The sequence below is a fragment of the Diceros bicornis genome, chromosome 35 (assembly GCF_020826845.1).
Source record: "Diceros bicornis minor isolate mBicDic1 chromosome 35, mDicBic1.mat.cur, whole genome shotgun sequence".
Lineage (NCBI taxonomy): Eukaryota > Metazoa > Chordata > Mammalia > Perissodactyla > Rhinocerotidae > Diceros > Diceros bicornis.
Genome location: NC_080774.1, coordinates 30,940,290 through 30,956,240, shown reverse-complemented (window position 1 = coordinate 30,956,240; position 15,951 = coordinate 30,940,290). Strand labels below are relative to the sequence as shown.

At 44.0% G+C, this 15,951-nt stretch overlaps 1 protein-coding gene across 1 annotated transcript in view; it reads right to left on the bottom strand.

The window, feature by feature from the left end:
* Nucleotides 1-7,739, bottom strand: part of CRKL (CRK like proto-oncogene, adaptor protein) — a 36,095-nt gene extending 28,356 nt beyond the window's left edge. The window contains exon 1 of the mRNA XM_058532100.1: nt 6,919-7,739. Within this exon, the coding sequence (XP_058388083.1) occupies nt 6,919-7,229 (311 nt within the window). The 5' untranslated portion in view covers nt 7,230-7,739. The remainder of the gene's footprint in view (nt 1-6,918) is intronic.
* Nucleotides 7,740-15,951: the final 8,212 nt, after the last annotated feature.

The following is a 15,951-nucleotide window of genomic DNA, read 5'->3' as shown; positions in this document are numbered from 1 at the left end:
CCTCTCTTGTGCCTATGGTCCATGGCACACTTTGAGGAGACCCTAGATGACTAACTGGTTACTGGATGACAATGAACCTCTCTCCTCTTTTGATCAAAAGCATTCTCAGCTTCATGTCTAAACCACAGATAAAACATTTTCTTTAAATCTGAGCATTAATACCTTCTAAGCTTAAAATCTCCTTATTCATGCTAAAGAAGCAATACAATCAACTTCTGGTGGGACAGAGTTTCAAAGCTACTGGTGATGTTCTGGGTTTTTAAAGGGGGTACCTGAATATTGAAGATTTTTTTTTTATTATATACATGTATACACACATTCTCTCATATGTATGAAATATTTCACAATAAAAAGTTGGAAAACAAAACAGATGGTAAAAGAATCGATTCCAAGAAGACTGACTAAATACCTCTCTAGTGAAAATGCTTTTAGGTAAGGTAAACCTTCTTCACCACTCAGTGGCAATGAACACCGAGGACCTCTTCCTTCCATCTCTGGGCATTCATACGGCTCTCCTCCTCCTATGCCCATGGCTGCTTCTCCAACTACTTCCACAGCTCCTCTGTTCATTCCTGTTCTGCTCATTCTGGGGATTCCATCTAAGCTTAGACACCCAAATCTATATATTTAGCCCCCAACTCTCTTCTCAATAACCAACCCATCAGATTGCTAAACACCACCTGGATTCCATGTTGAAAACAATCATCCCCCCCACACTGATCCTTTCTCGTTTCTTCTCTCAGTTAAAGGCACCACCATTCAATCATCCCTGAAGTCATACCTCTTCCCTCACCTTCTACATGCAATTGCAAGTAGAGTGCAAGACTGTCAGTTTCCACTTTATATTCCCAACGCATTTGATCTTAGTTCAGCTTCTCACAATCCCTTCTCCTGTAACAGCCCTTAATGAGTCCCACACTCCAGACTCTCTCCCTACCCAGTCCCACACCAGAGTAGTTTCTAAAAGAGTAAAACTGACCATGATGATACTTCTTAAAAACTTTAGATGGCTCCCATTGTTAAACTCATTTACAAAGCACAGCAGGCCCTTTACAGTTTAGCATTAAATTACATTAGCTGCTGCCCATCACTCACAGTAATTACAACTCTGTGCCTTTCTCAACAGGCACTGCCACCACCTCTTCTACCTCATATACTTGTTCTCATCCTTCAAGAATCAGTTGAAAGAGCACCTCCTCTTTCAAGCCTTCTCTGATCTCTTAGTTGATCAGCCTTTCTTTTAAGCTCCTATGGTATTCTATTTTAATTTGTTCAATATACTGAGCTTCTCAAAGTCTAGAACCATGGTTTACTCCCAAATTGGGCTTTGGTATAGAATAGGCCTCAATATATTAAAATTCCTGCTAATAAAATTAAAATGCCAAAGACACAGGGAAGCATTTTCCATTCCTATTTCTATTCTTTTTTCCTTCTGAAAACACAAACGCTTCGGGACTCCAATTCCCTAAACCTAGTTTAATTCTGTTATACAGACAAGGAAATCCTGTGTGCTGCCTGGTTTGCCGTCCAAGCCTCTTCATCTCACCACTGCTCCACTCGCGCTCTTAGCCATCATTCCAGACTAGTTGCCACATGCCTGGCGGCCCCACCTTAATTGTTATGATCTTAGCTCACACTCTAGGATAATCTGAACTCCCACTAATAAGCATTGCCCCCTTTTACTTATCAGAAATAACTAAAATATTTTAGTCTGAAGGAATCTTGGAAATAATCTAGTCCAATTGTTCAGATCAAAATGAAATTTCTTTCTCAGGTAAAAAATTCTGAATTTGAGTCTTAAACAAGAAAAGTCACAAATCAAATGGCTACGAGTACTTTATATGCCATGGGAACACAACTCTTAACTGGGCAAGCTTCCATTTCCAGCATGACAATGTTCTTGTATCTCACTTGAATCGAATTTAGATGATTTAAATTACTGGTAAGAAAGGCAGGGCCGGCGGTTAAGTGCGAGCGTTACTGGCCGCCCGGGTTAGGATCCCGGGCCCGCACCAACGCACCGCTTGTCCGGCCATGCTGCGGCCGCGTCCCACATACAGCACTAGAAGGATGTACAGCTATGACATACAACTATCTACTGGGGCTTTAGGAAAAAAAAGGAGGACTGGCAATAGATGTTAGCTCAGAGCTGGTCTTCCTCAGGAAAAACAGGAGGATTAACATGGACGTTAGCTCAGGGCTGATCTTTCCCACAAAAAAAAAAGAAAAAGAAAGAAAGAAAGGCAAAGGTCTATTTATGGTGCTGAATTCTATGCTAATCAAAATTACTGGTAATCCTTCTCCCCTACTCCTAAGAATAAAAGTCCAGATTTGAGTTCCCTTAAATATTTGGCACAGGGGATGTGGGAGGAGGTGTGACTGTGCTGCCTGTGATATCCTCTAGTCCATGGAGGGCTTGGTTTCTGTTTCACAAGTGTGAAGGTCCTCCTCTGGGCACTCAGGTTAGGCTGAGCATCCTTTCTCCCTTCTCCCACACTACTTTACCGTATTAGATAGCATGGAAACAGCCTTTTAAAAAATCTCAGTAACCAGTAAGCTCCCCAAGAGCATGACAGGGACTGCTGATTCAATGTTAGATCCATATTACCAGGTACATGGGATGTGCTAAGTCTGTTGAGTAAAAAACAAGATTTTCTCTAAGGGTCACCTTGCCTCAGTTTTAAAATTTTTACTTCTCATAATTTTTCTCCTAGCCTTTACATAACTCCATAAGCTAGAACCAGAAAATTTTATAAGCAAAGCAAGCTACGCAAAACACCCTTTCCAAGTTTCAAAACCATGGGAAAACATATTTCATATCTAAACGATCCACTCAGAAACCTTCTGAAACCTTCTGTTGTTAAACTGGAAATAGGCTCTATCAAATAAAAACACTGGCGCTTACCTGAATACTAAACGTAACTTAATAAGGGGCCGGCCGGGTGGCGCAAGCAGTTAAGTGCGCGCTCTCCGCTACGGTGGCCCAGGGTTCGCCGGTTCAGATCCCAGGCACGCACCGATGCACCGCTTGTCAAGCCATGCTGTGGCGGTGTCCCATATAAAGTGGAGGAACATGGGCACAGATGTTAGCCCAGGGCCAGTCTTCCTCAGGAAAAAGAGGAGGATTGGCAGATGTTAGCACAGGGCGGATCTTCCTCACACACACACACACAAAAGTAACTTAATAAACAGAATCTTAACAATGTTTATACTCAAATAAAATGGAGGTGAAAACCACCACAGGATTTCTGTTTATCAAATTATTTGTAATATAAAAATTACACACACATGCAGAAACAGAATCCTTTAGTGTCATTCAAAATCAACAAACAGCCACCTGACACGATACTTCTTGGGGGTTAAATTTAAAATCCACTACAGGAATACCACAAATACAGCAAGCAATTAATAAGATAAACCTACAGGACTCAAAAGTTACAAATATACCAAGTCATCTTTGTTTCTTCCTTTCTCTTCTCCCATCATTCCCTCCCCCATCAGAAACATCAAAATAGGCACCTCCAAGCCATAGCTCTGTCACTCTATATGATATCTATATGACCTATGACACACATGTCATCAGTCATCATTTTACACCTGGATTACAGTAACAGTCCCAGGTCACTCCCCTGCTTCAAACTCCTTCCACAGCATCCACTGCACTTTAAATAAAATCCCATTTCTTTGCCTTGACCATCATATCTCCAAACTCTTCTTATATGAGCCACTTCTTTAAGAACCACACTCCCAACAAAGACTGTCTTTCTCACCTCAGGACTTTGTGTAAGCTCCTCCCTATGCTTGTAAGGCTCTTACCCTCCTTTTAGCACAAGCCTTCCCAAGGCTTGCTTCTTCTCTACCCTTAGGTAGTTTCATGCTTTCTCTGACCACACCACCTCAGGTAGGTCCCTTCTATTATATTCTCTCAGGCTAGGTTTATTTCTTTCATAGCATTTATTAATCTTATAAGTATTTTTTTTTCTACTTTTTAGTCTGCCTCCTTCACTAAAATATAAGTTCCATGACGGAGAAAATATGTCTGTCACCCATCTTTCCTAGCACCTATCACTGGGATATAATTCTCCTCTAATCTTTTTTTGTTTGTGAGGAAGATCGGCCCTGAGCTAACATCTCCCAACCCTCCTCTTTTTTTTGTTGTTGAGGAAGACTGGCCCTGGGCTAACATCCATGCCCATCTTCCTCTACTTTATATGGGCCGCCGCCACAGCATGGGTTCACAAGCGGTGCGGTGGGTGCGCGCCCAGGATCTGAACCGGCGAACCCCAGGCCGCCACAGCGGAGCGCGTGCAATTAACCGCTTGCGCCACGAGGCCGGCCCCCAAAGTATTTTAATAAAATATAAAATTAAAAGTTAAGGAAGAGTCCAATAAAAAAGATCAGACAGAACAAAACAAGCACCAGTTCTTAAATTCTGACTTTTCGATAAGCAAAAGGAACTACTAGCCAAGGGGCATGAAACTTTTAATTTTATTTATTTATTTTTTCCCCCAAAGCCCCAGTAGATAGTTGTATGTCATAGCTGCACATCCTTCTAGTTGCTGCATGTGGGACGCGGCCTCAGCATGGCCGGAGAAGCGGTGCATCGGTGCGCGCCTGGGATCCGAACCCGGGGCGCCAGCAGTGGAGCGCACACACTTAACCGCTAAGCCATGGCCCCGGCCCAGCATGAAACTTTTTAAAGCTAAACCACTTAATTGATCCTGTTTGGGGTGTGAAGAAGCATTATATTGATTTTTGCATTTGGCCAAGGCTTTACTAGCCTCTAGTTTTCTACAAAGGCTAAAAACATTTCAAACCAAATCCATGAATCTCAGGCTTTCCTGAAATTCAAATCCATGAACTCCAAATCCATTAATTCAGATGCAACCCAAAGACGCAGTATAACAAAGCAAATCAAGTCAGGATCTAATTCAACCAGCATTGTGATCACCCTCCAAGATATCAGGGAAAATTAAAAAGTAAATTACAGCCACAGGCCTCAGGCGTAAGGCACAGAGAAGGAGAAACAATTACAGCTGAATGTGAGGGGGAGGGTCAGAGAAAGGTCCTATTATTTGTGAGGGGCCTGGAACAACAGGTAGGATTTCACTGGTCAGGAGTGGAGTGGAGTTAACGCTGTCAATGAAGAGCCAACAGCCTGAGCAAAGGTACAAAGCTGTGAGGAGGTGTGTAGGGATGGCTACCAGGGACTGAGTGAGTGGCCTTCGTGAGGCTGCAGTAAAGGAAGGATGAGAGGGAGCGAGGACACGCATCAAAGACAGAAAGTTCCGCCTGCTACCTGGGAAGACCAGTGTATGGAAAATTTGGATTCGTTCTTGTGGGTACTGGGAAGCCAGTGCAGCATCTCCCTTTTTCTCCTTCTAGAAGGGGATCAAGCCATTTACTCATACTTGTTGAGACAGCTGTATTACAGTACCTGTCACCTCAAAGAAAGCACAATACCCTGCACATAACATGGCTTAATAAATGCCTGAAATTAATGACATCATTCACCACCGCAAGTTAGTAAAGTAATTTACTTAAACACATTAAAAATCTCATTACAGTGGGTTCTAAGATTCTCCCCAACCCCTTATATTGGAATTATATTGTGCTCAAAGTTGACTCCAATTACCAGCATCTTTGGGGACCTGGAGGTTTCACCAATCAGATTCCTGGGGTCTACATCTTTGTTATACAGTATTTGATTTATAATCACTTTCTCCCATTTTTTAAAGTCCATTTAGTTCAGTAGTTAATCTAGTACAGTCATTATAATACCATGGTTTTGTTTCCTCTCTATATCTATTCCACAGAAGCAACACTTAGGCATCCAGTGGACGCTCCATAATTAATTATGATAGCTTTCAATGTTTAAAGTTCAGAGATATCTTGTCAGCAAAATCTATAAAGTCAGAAACATCTCATTCTGAAACATCTTTATTAGCATCCTCTCCATTTAAATAGATGCTTAAGAAACAAATTAGGCAAAGAAATACTTTTTATTTTTAAAATTCTAGGCAATTTCTTCAGCTCAAATTTGGCACAATTTAAATAAAAGAAACCTCTGACAGAATACTGATTAAGACAAATTAAAGCAAATAATCAAATAAAAAATGCATTTTACTTACAAAAGAGAATAGAATTAAGATAACTGTCATTCAAAAATTTCCCTTAGTAAGTAACATCTTAGCCTTATTCCTCCTTGGAATTTAACCAAATTAATTTCTAGCCTATTAATGGTCCATCTTGGCAGGAAACTATAAAATAAAAATTCAAAAAAATGTTCCCGCTGAAGCCAATGCACCTTCTTTTAAAATTTTGTAATTAATACATTATAAAACAGGTGTCTGGCTTATTTCAAACTTGGCATCAAGATATCAATATATAGTTGAAATTTCAGTTAAAGGTTTCTGTTTTTAAACGCTAAAGCATTTTCATTTGTCGACTATTTCAAAGGCTGCAGTCCAAGGGTTCTTGATCTGCAGTAACCTGGAGTGCACACATCTGCAGGGAGTCCAAGAACCTTGAATGCTGTGCACACTTGTGCGTACGTGCATTTTTGGAGGAGAGGGATGCCACGGCTATCTTCAGATTCTCAAAGTCTATAGCCCAAAAACACCACCACCACCACCCTGCTTTATTATGATAACCAAATAAAGAACGCGACGAAAAACAAAAAGCGTACATTTTAACTATGCAATCGCCGTTAAGCACGTTTAAAACGCATCCCCTCACCCAGTGACCCAGATCCTGACAGTAGCCTTCCGTTCGGAATGCCTTCTGGAAAATAATTTGGTTCAGAATGGGGACAAATAGGTTCAGTCACACCCCCCGCCCCCTCTTCGATCGACCCCAAGCGAACCAACCCGGCCCTTCTCGACCCTCCTCCGCGGTCGGGGTGGGCTGCGCGCCTACCTGGGCGCGGGCTCGATGAGGGTGGTGGTGTCCAGGTAATGGATCTTGTAGAACTCCAGCAGGGCGGGCAAGTGGTCAAACTCCTGGTCCCCGATCTTAAAACGGCGGTTGGGCAGCGAGTTGATGATGTAGTGGGAGACCCGCGAGTTCTCGGACACGGACAGCACATAGTCCCCGGGGCAGGTGGAGGAGTCGCGGACCAGGAACACGCCGTGGCGCTGACCTTGGAGCCGGGTCTGTGCCTCTTGGCGCGACACCGGCCCCATGTACCAGGCGGAGCGGTCTGAGGAGTCGAACCTGGCGGAGGACATGGTGTCGGAACGGGGCCCTGCGGCGGGTCGGGGCGCGGCTGCTCTCGCCTGCTCTGGTCGCCTCTGCCCGACAGACGGCTTTGGGGCCGAAGAAGGGCCTCGACACACCTCGAGGCGCGCTTACAAGGCCGAGCCAGCACCTTCCTCTCGGCTCCGGGCCCGCAGCATCCCCCGCCGCCGCCGCCCGCCTGCTCCGGGGTCGCCTCAAGGAGGGAGCCGGCTCGGGGAATGCGGGGCAGAGCCCGGGGTCGGGGCGGGCGAAGCCGAGCCGCAGCGGAGGCCGCCCCGGGGTCTCGGGCTGCCCAGCGTACCAGGGGTGCGCTCCAGTCACTTCTGGCCTGGAACGCGCCGGCCTCGCGCCCCTACGGCTCTGCACCGACCTCCGCCGCCACTCCAAGCACTAAACTCCAGGGAGCGTCGCGCCTCCGGGGCGGTTTTGCCCAGCCCGTTCCCAACAGCCACAGCAACAAAATGGCGGACGCGGGAGAAGCACCCGGCCACCTCCCCCTCTGCTCAGCACGCTCCGTCTGCGCACGCGCAGCCCCCGGCTCCCAGCTGCCGCCGGGGCCCTCCCCGTGACGTCAAGCAGCGCAGCCAATCAGGAGCGCGGTGGTGACCGTCCGGGCGTGCGCGGCTCTCGCCCGCTCCCGCGTTCCGGGAGGAGGCGGAGGCGGAGGTCGCGGAGGCGGGCACTCCCTTCCTGGACGGCGGTGTGCCGCCGGGGGCGCTGCAGCTGCCGGGTCTCTTTGAGCTGGCAGGAAAACAGCTGGACTCGAGAGGGAGCGGCTTTTCGAAAACCTGCTCTGGGAACAAAGCGTAACGTGCAGGCCTAATCTGCGGCCTGGGAGGCGTGGCACTGAGGTGACCTGGCCGGCCGAGGGGCCCAAGGGGACCCGCGCTAACGGAGACCGACGGGAGGACAGGCCCCGATGGGCCGAGGTGGCTCAGGAAGGAGACCGCGGGGGCTTAGGTGACCGGCAGATGGGCCCGAGGTGGCCTGGTAGGCTAAGGGACCCAGAGTGGCCAGGTGACCCGACAGGCACAAGTATAGGGTGTGAAGGTTGTATTGGCAGGATTAAGTGGTTTAGGAAGTCTACAGCCTGGGGTAATCTAGCCATCACTGGCGCTGAATTACTGCAAATAAAATGCAAACGCCTCTGGGGCGTGGCTTGAAGGCCTCGCCTGCTCCGGATTCTGCCTGCTGCTCCGAGTTAACCTCCCTCCATTCCCCCTTGTTTACCCCGCTCCAGCAGTGCCCTCTAGCCTGTCTACCAGCCCACCCCTGTCCTCCCCACTGGAATGTAAATTTTAAGAGAGCGGGAATCTTGTCTATCTTGTTCACCTCTGGGCCTAGCAAAATGTCTGGCCCTGACTTGATGCTCAAATATTTGTTGAATGAATGACTACTGAAGAAAACCTCAGGCAACTGGTGCTGGATTATTGGTAGCACCACCCCCGAAACTGGACAGACAAGAAAGTAACTGCACAGACAAGAAAGTATGTCCAAAAAGGGAGATGCAGGCAGTACAAACCCACGCTTAGATCCCTCTGTCAGTGGAATTGCATTCTGGCCGTTTGCACCCTCCCTCCTCCCCAGATTGAACATATCCTAGATTGTAGGGTGATAGGTGATGTCCATCTTTGGGTAAACTAAAGGGGAAATGTCAAGGTCTACTGCCTTTTGTGATTCAGCATTACAGGTTTTCATCTTCTCTCCAAATACTTTCATGTTGTATTAGTCTCAGGTTTGATTAGCACAGAATTTGAAAATGATGGCTTGGGTTCCACTCCTGGCTTAATCAGTTGACTAGCTGAGTGGCCTTGGGCCAGTTACTTAATCATCCATCCATGCCTCATATATTATTAAACAAGCTAATAAATGTAAAGTACTTAGAATAGTGCCTGGCACATATTAAGCATCATATAAGAGTTTTTTATTATTGTTATTTAGCCTCTTTCTTGGCTTCTACCTCCATTGCCTACAAACACGGAGATCTTAAAATGAGTGGATGAGGGTGGGGAGAATAATTCCCATTTGATTTGCTAGCTACTTTTCACTGCCAGATTTTACCACTTCATCATCACCCACTCCTTGCCCAGCCTTCTTCATTTGGTTTCTACCCTTACTTTGCCTGAAACTTGCCTTTGGAGATCATCACTGATCTCCATTGATCCCATCATTTTCCTTGATCTACCTGGCTCTACGCGTTTATGTTGAAAATCTCTTTCCAGAAAGACTACTTTTGTTTTTGTTTTTTCTTCTTTTAAGCTCCTGGGACACTAACGTAATTTCTTCTACCTCTCCAAATACACTTTCTCAGTCTCTTTCTGTGGCTCTTTTGTCCAGCCTCAAAGTGTAGAAACTCAGTCCTCAACCTCTCTCTTTTGGTAGCTTCTCCTTTGGTAGGCCAATCTTCATGAAGGCTTTAGGGGTCATCCCTTTGTTGGTGACTTCAAAACACATATATTCTAAAAGTAGAACAAAAACTGACCACACCCTATGCAAACACCTAAATTAATTTTTATCACATGCTATTGTAATTCTTTATGTGTCTCTCCTTTCCTAATCTGAGCATCTTGGAGGCAGACTGTAGTATTATTTTTTGTATTCCCAGTGCCTATCACATAATATACACCTAGTAAATGGTTTTTGAATGTAGGTGGATAACGATGGGAAGAAACCAGAGAAAACTAAAAATTTATTTTAGTGAAGGTAAGGAGACTATGTGATTTTTTTCCCCTTTTATTAACATAATAAATGTATTCAAAGTAGATATTTGGACCTAAGGTTTAGCCCCATATCACTCTCTGTTTAAATCTCCCATTTGGAGGGGCCAGCCTCGTGGCTTAATGGTTAAGTGCGAGTGCTCCGCTGCTGGCAGCCTGGGTTCGGATCCTGGGCTAGCACTAACACACCGCTTGTCTGGCCATGCTGAGGCCGCGTCCCAGCAACTAGAAGGATGTGCACCTATGACATACAACTATCTACTGGGGCTTCGGGGAGAAAAAGGGGAAAAAAAAAAAGGAGGAGGATTGGCACTAGATGTTAGCACAGGGCCAGTCTTCCTCACAAAAAAAGAGGAGGATTGGCACGGATATTAGCTCAGGGCTGATCTTCCTCACAAAAAAAAAAAAATCTTCCATTTGGATTAAATTTTGCCTTTCAGCTCCCCCTTTTCTGTCAGTAGCATCACTGTTTTCCTAATTGGCAGACTCAAATCTCAGTCATCTTTTACTTAACTGAAGAACTCCGTGATATGTGATTTATAAGTGCTTTTCAATTCACAGAACTTCACATAATACATTGTTTTGCTTAATCTAACCAAAGTCCCATGAAATACCCTGTAACAGAGGATCCAGAAGCTCAGAGAGGTTAAGTGACTTGCTTATATAAGTTATTGTAAGTTATATAATTTGCAAGAGGCAGAGCTGGCACTCTTAAGCCAGGTCTTTTGACTTGAAGTCAAGGTCTCATTTCACTGTTACACAACTGCCTATAATTTAGTCAATTTTCTTTGTTTTGCTGATAGTGAAAATGAGGCCCTCCAAAGTAAATTCTAGCACCAGAAAGGAATATCAATCTTGGAACAGGGAGAAGCGGTTGGATTTGTCCCCTAGCTTGGGTTTCAGATACCACCACCATTCTGCTGCCAAAGGGCCATGCTCCCCTCTTTAAAAATTCCTCTTAAAAATGAATCAAGGGGCCGGCCCCATGGCATAGTGGTTAAGTGCTTGCGCTCCGCTGCTGGCGGCCTGGGTTCGTATCCCTGGCACGCACCACTTGTCAGGCCATGCTGTGGCAGCGTCCCGTATAAAGTGGAAGAAGATCAGCATGGATGTTAGCTCAGAGCCGGTCTTCCTCAGCAAAAAGAGGAGGATTGGCATGGATGTTAGCTCAGGGCTGATCTTCCTCACAAAAAAAAAAAAAAAGAATCAAAATACCTCTCCTTTTGCTTCAAAATAGTCCAGTAGGGAATAGGGTATGGATTAGATAAAGATGAAACAAGAATGGCCTTGTGTTGATAATTGTTGAAGCTGGGTGACATGATGTGTATGTGTGTGGGGTTAATTATATTATATTATTCTACTTTTGTATATGTTTGGAATTTTTCACAATAAAATTTTTTTTAATTTTTTTTAAACGAGTCTCTATTTCTTTTTTATTTTTATTTTATTTTTTTGCTGAGGAAAATTGGCCCTGAGCTAACATCTGTGCCCATCTTCCTCTGTTTTGTATATGGGATGCCACCACAGCATGGCTTGATGAGTGCTGCATAGGTCTGTGCCCGGGATCTGAACCTGTGAACCCTGGGCTGCCAAAGCGGAGTATGGGAACTTAACCACTATGCCACTGGGCTGGCCCCTCACAATAAAAAGTTATTTTAAGTACTTTCATTTATTCTTCCTTAGCACAGCTGAGACAAGCTTTAAAAAAAATTCCAAAAAATGTTCTTAGATGTTAAGAGAGAACAAAATGGAAATGAATGGAGAAGCAACAAGGAAGCATTTAAAAAAGGGCTGTAACATAAAGATTTGTGATTCTGTCTTAGCTTGCTCATTCCCAGGGTTTCCAGATGGCATTATACTTACTCATCTTCTAAGATATTTACAAGCTAGACTCAAAGGACTGACAGGCTTTTTGAGCAACTTGTCCGGATTCCTTACTTCCTAGCCCTGAGGCTAGCTCTGTACAGAAAACACAACCGGGACCCACTGCTGACTTTTTGTTCTCCCCTGTCTAAGCAGGTCCAACCCTTCAGGTGATGGTTAAAGCCAGGCAATCGTTGTAGATTGCTGCCTTACTGAGGACACCAGAACAAGCGTCTGACCCTTCTTCCTGCCCCTGATAATTTTCTTTTTTCCCTCCTATTACTTTGCTACTCTAATACTAATAATGTTCGTATCCCCATTATAATTTTCCATACCAAACTATTTAAAATATCAACTGAATAATCACTTCTTTCATAGGGTGATACCTCTGAACTAGGCTTAGCTACGATATCCAGAAGCTCTGCTGACTACTACAGAAAGCACTGGCCTACTTTATTCCAGTGTTTTAAAGTATGGTCATGTTCCCCTTGTCATTTTGTAATGTAGTTTTAATTGCTCTGTCACCTCTATTATAAAATGTCCGCTTTCTTGTCACTTCGCTGCTTGAGAGCTGAAAGCAAATTTTCCCGTTTCCCTTGGATTTCAGAGCACTCTGGAGTGTCATTAGTAAAATTCTGAGCAGGGTGATCCTTCCACTAGGGCATACTGATTCCCTCTCACACTTATCTCAAAGAAGTCGGTTCTACGCAACCCTTTAGACCAAGTGTCACCCAGGTTTTTCTGTAAAGGGCCAGAGAGTAAATATTTTAGGCTTTGCAGGCCAAGACGAAAATCAAGAATATTACGTAGGGGCCGGCCCCGTGGTGTAGCGGTTAAGTGCTCGCGCTTCACCGCTGGCGGCCCGGGTTTGGATCCTGGGCGCACACTGAGGCACCGCTTGTCAGGCCATGCTGTGGCGGCATCTCACATAAAGTAGAGGGAGATCGGCACAGATGTTAGCTCAGGGCCGGTCTTCCTCAGCAAAAAGAGGAGGATTGGCATGGATGTTAGCTCAGGGCTGATCTTCCTCACAAAAAAAAAAAAAGAATATTATGTAGGTACTTATATAATGAGAAAAAAAATTTTCTACAAGTGTTTTAAAAATGAGATTGAAAATACAATAGCAACTGAGTATAACTTTTTTATAATCCAGGTATTCTAGTGAGAAGAATGGAATTCTTTTGTTTGGGGTAGTATTTTGCTTAATTGGGGCTCAATGTTAGTGTTCTCTATCATCAAATGTTGAGCTATTAATGCTGATGAGACTTTACGTATTTCATTTTTGAAAATGTCTTTCACCCAGATGGTACTGCCAATACTGCTATCAATCCATGAGCGTGATTTTAATTGAGTATATTCGTTGTTGGAAGGCATGTATAGCATTGTTTTAAATTTTTCTCCTGATATTTGCCTTTTAGCTTGTTGTTACATTGCAGATTAATCATCTGCAATTGAAGGTTAGGGGGAAGCTCCTCAATTGCACAATTAAATGGATTTTGAAATAAGGAAATTTCCCTTGCACTTGGCATCAAGGTCTGAAAAATGCTGCTGGAACTGTAGTTTGAGCTCAGAAAATATATCTGCTGCAAATTGGTGTGGGAATGGAGATTTTGCTTGTTGTTTTAACTTTTGACAGTACAGGAAGTGTATAAAGCAGCTTAACATTACTTGTGATTCAAAATAACATTAGTTCTTGTCAAAATGCAGTGTACATTTAGCATATATGCACTATTTTGCCCTATAATTTTAGGTTGAATTAATTAAGAAAGACTGAAGTCTATAGCAAAACCTAATTTCCAAGGCCATTAATTATTCAGTAATAATGGTTTAGAATGGTTCTCTGTTCTGAAAAATATCAGTCTTGTCTCTGAGCTGAAAAAATTGCAATAAAACTTGACCACTGCTAAGCCATCAAAATGCTGTGTGGCAAGGCAAGTCAGGATAGTCAGCTTCTATTTCTGACAGAGATTCATAGATCTGATGATGATTAAATACAAAAGCAGATGAAGTTCACTGTTGAGAATTCTAGTTCAATATTACATGATAGCCTTTTTCTGCTTCACACATTTTTACCTCCATCATTTGTAACACATCCTAGCAGATTCCCCTTCAGGTTGTATCTAACTAATGTTTTCTCTTTTTTGAAAACATTCTTGCCTGTGGCATTCAGTGAAGACTCTTCAAAAAGGTGTATTCTTCAGTGACTTCAAATTCAGCATTGGCACCTCAAATAAACAACAGCAGCTGAGCAACTCATTGATACTCAGGGAAAATCACTCAAAATCATTTGTCTTGTTTTTTAATTGGCTATTGATGGTGCTCACACTGTCCTCAAGTCTTTTTTTTTTTTTTTTTTTTGTGAGGAAGATCAGCCCTGAGCTAACATCCGTGCTAATCCTCCTCTTTTTGCTGAGGAAGACTGGCTCTGAGCTAACATCTATTGCCAATCCTCCTCCTTTATTTTCCCCCAAAGCCCCAGTAGATAGTTGTATGTCATAGTCGCACATCCTTCTAGTTGCTGTATGTGGGACGCGGCCTCGGCCGCTAAGCCACGGGGCCGGCCCTGTCCTCAAGTCTTTGATTAACTGTTCTCACTGAATGACTAAATCTAAAACAAATTTATTTTCTCTGGACACATTTCTTCGGCTGCTAAAATCAAACACGATTTAATTAACACAGCATCAGTAAGCAGCTTTGGCTAACAAATGAGCCACTTGGAAACCTACTTTGGCTGCAACTTCATTTTCATTTTTTATTTTTGTGAAGAAATTCTGATGAGATATTCCACCTGAAATTTTCTATTTTTTTTCTGACTGTTGCTTGCCTGTGATTTGGGAATATTATGATGACTGCTTAGTCTAAGCTGATATATATTGCATTCTTTTAGCACAGATAGAGTGTCATAGCATAATAAACCCAGTGTTTTGCCATGTAATTCAATAACAAGATACTCTACTCTCCACTTTGCCTTCTTTTTTTGTGTGTGTGTGAGGAAGATCAGCCCTGAGCTAACATCCATGCTAATCCTCCTCTTTTTGCTGAGGAAGACCGGCTCTGAGCTAACATCTATTGCCAATCCTCCTCCTTTTTTTTTCCCCCAAAGCCCCAGTAGATAGTTGTATGTCACAGTTGCACATCCTTCTAGTTGCCGTATGTGGGATGCGGCCTCAGCATGGCTGGACAAGCGGTGCATCGGTGCGCGCCCAGGATCCGAAGCCAGGCCGCCAGTAGCAGAGCGTGCGCACCCAACTGCTAAGCCACGGGGCCAGCCCTCCACTTTGCCTTCAAAGTCCACTTTTCTTTTTTTGACAATGGATGTGCACTGGCAGTAAAAAAAATAAAATGTTGTGGTGCGCTGACAACATGTGGCATTCAAAACACTATCGAGTTATAACTCCATGGCTGCAATTTGTAGTGTGCTGAGACGAGCAGTGGTGCGAAGGGATGAGAGTGCCACGTATGGTCTCTGTCACAACTACTCGACTCTGCCATTGTAGTGGGAAAACGGCCATACACAACATGTGACTGTATTCCAATGGGTGTGAGTGTAGCTTTATCCAATAAAATTTTATATATGGACCCTGAGATTTGAATTCCCCATAATTTTCACGTGTCATGAAATATCCTTTTGATTTTTTCTCCAATGATTTAAAGATGTAAAACTACTCTTTGCTCACAGGCCACACCAAAATAGTCGGTGGGCTGGATTTGGCCCATGGGCCACTGTTGGCCACCTTTAGACGAAATATCTTCCATATGGAATGTGTGCCTTTTTTTTTTTTTTTTTGAGGAGGATCGGCCCTGAGCTAACATCTGCTGCCAGTCTTCCTCTTTCTGCTGAGGAAGATTAGCCGTGAGCTAGCATCTGTGCCCATCCTCCTCTATTTTGTATGTGGGATGCCGCTACATCATGGCTGAATTAGCTGTGCGTAGGTCCACACCCAGGATCTGAACCTGCGAATGCCACACCACCGAAGTGGAGTGTGCAAACTTAACCACTACACCACTAGGGAATGCGTGCCTTTTGTCCTCCCAGTGTGACCCAGGACTTTTTAGGGGCAGTACCACAACTTCTAATAGACAAAGGCCCCTGATGACCACCACACACCCCTAATAAGTGAACTCAGTATTA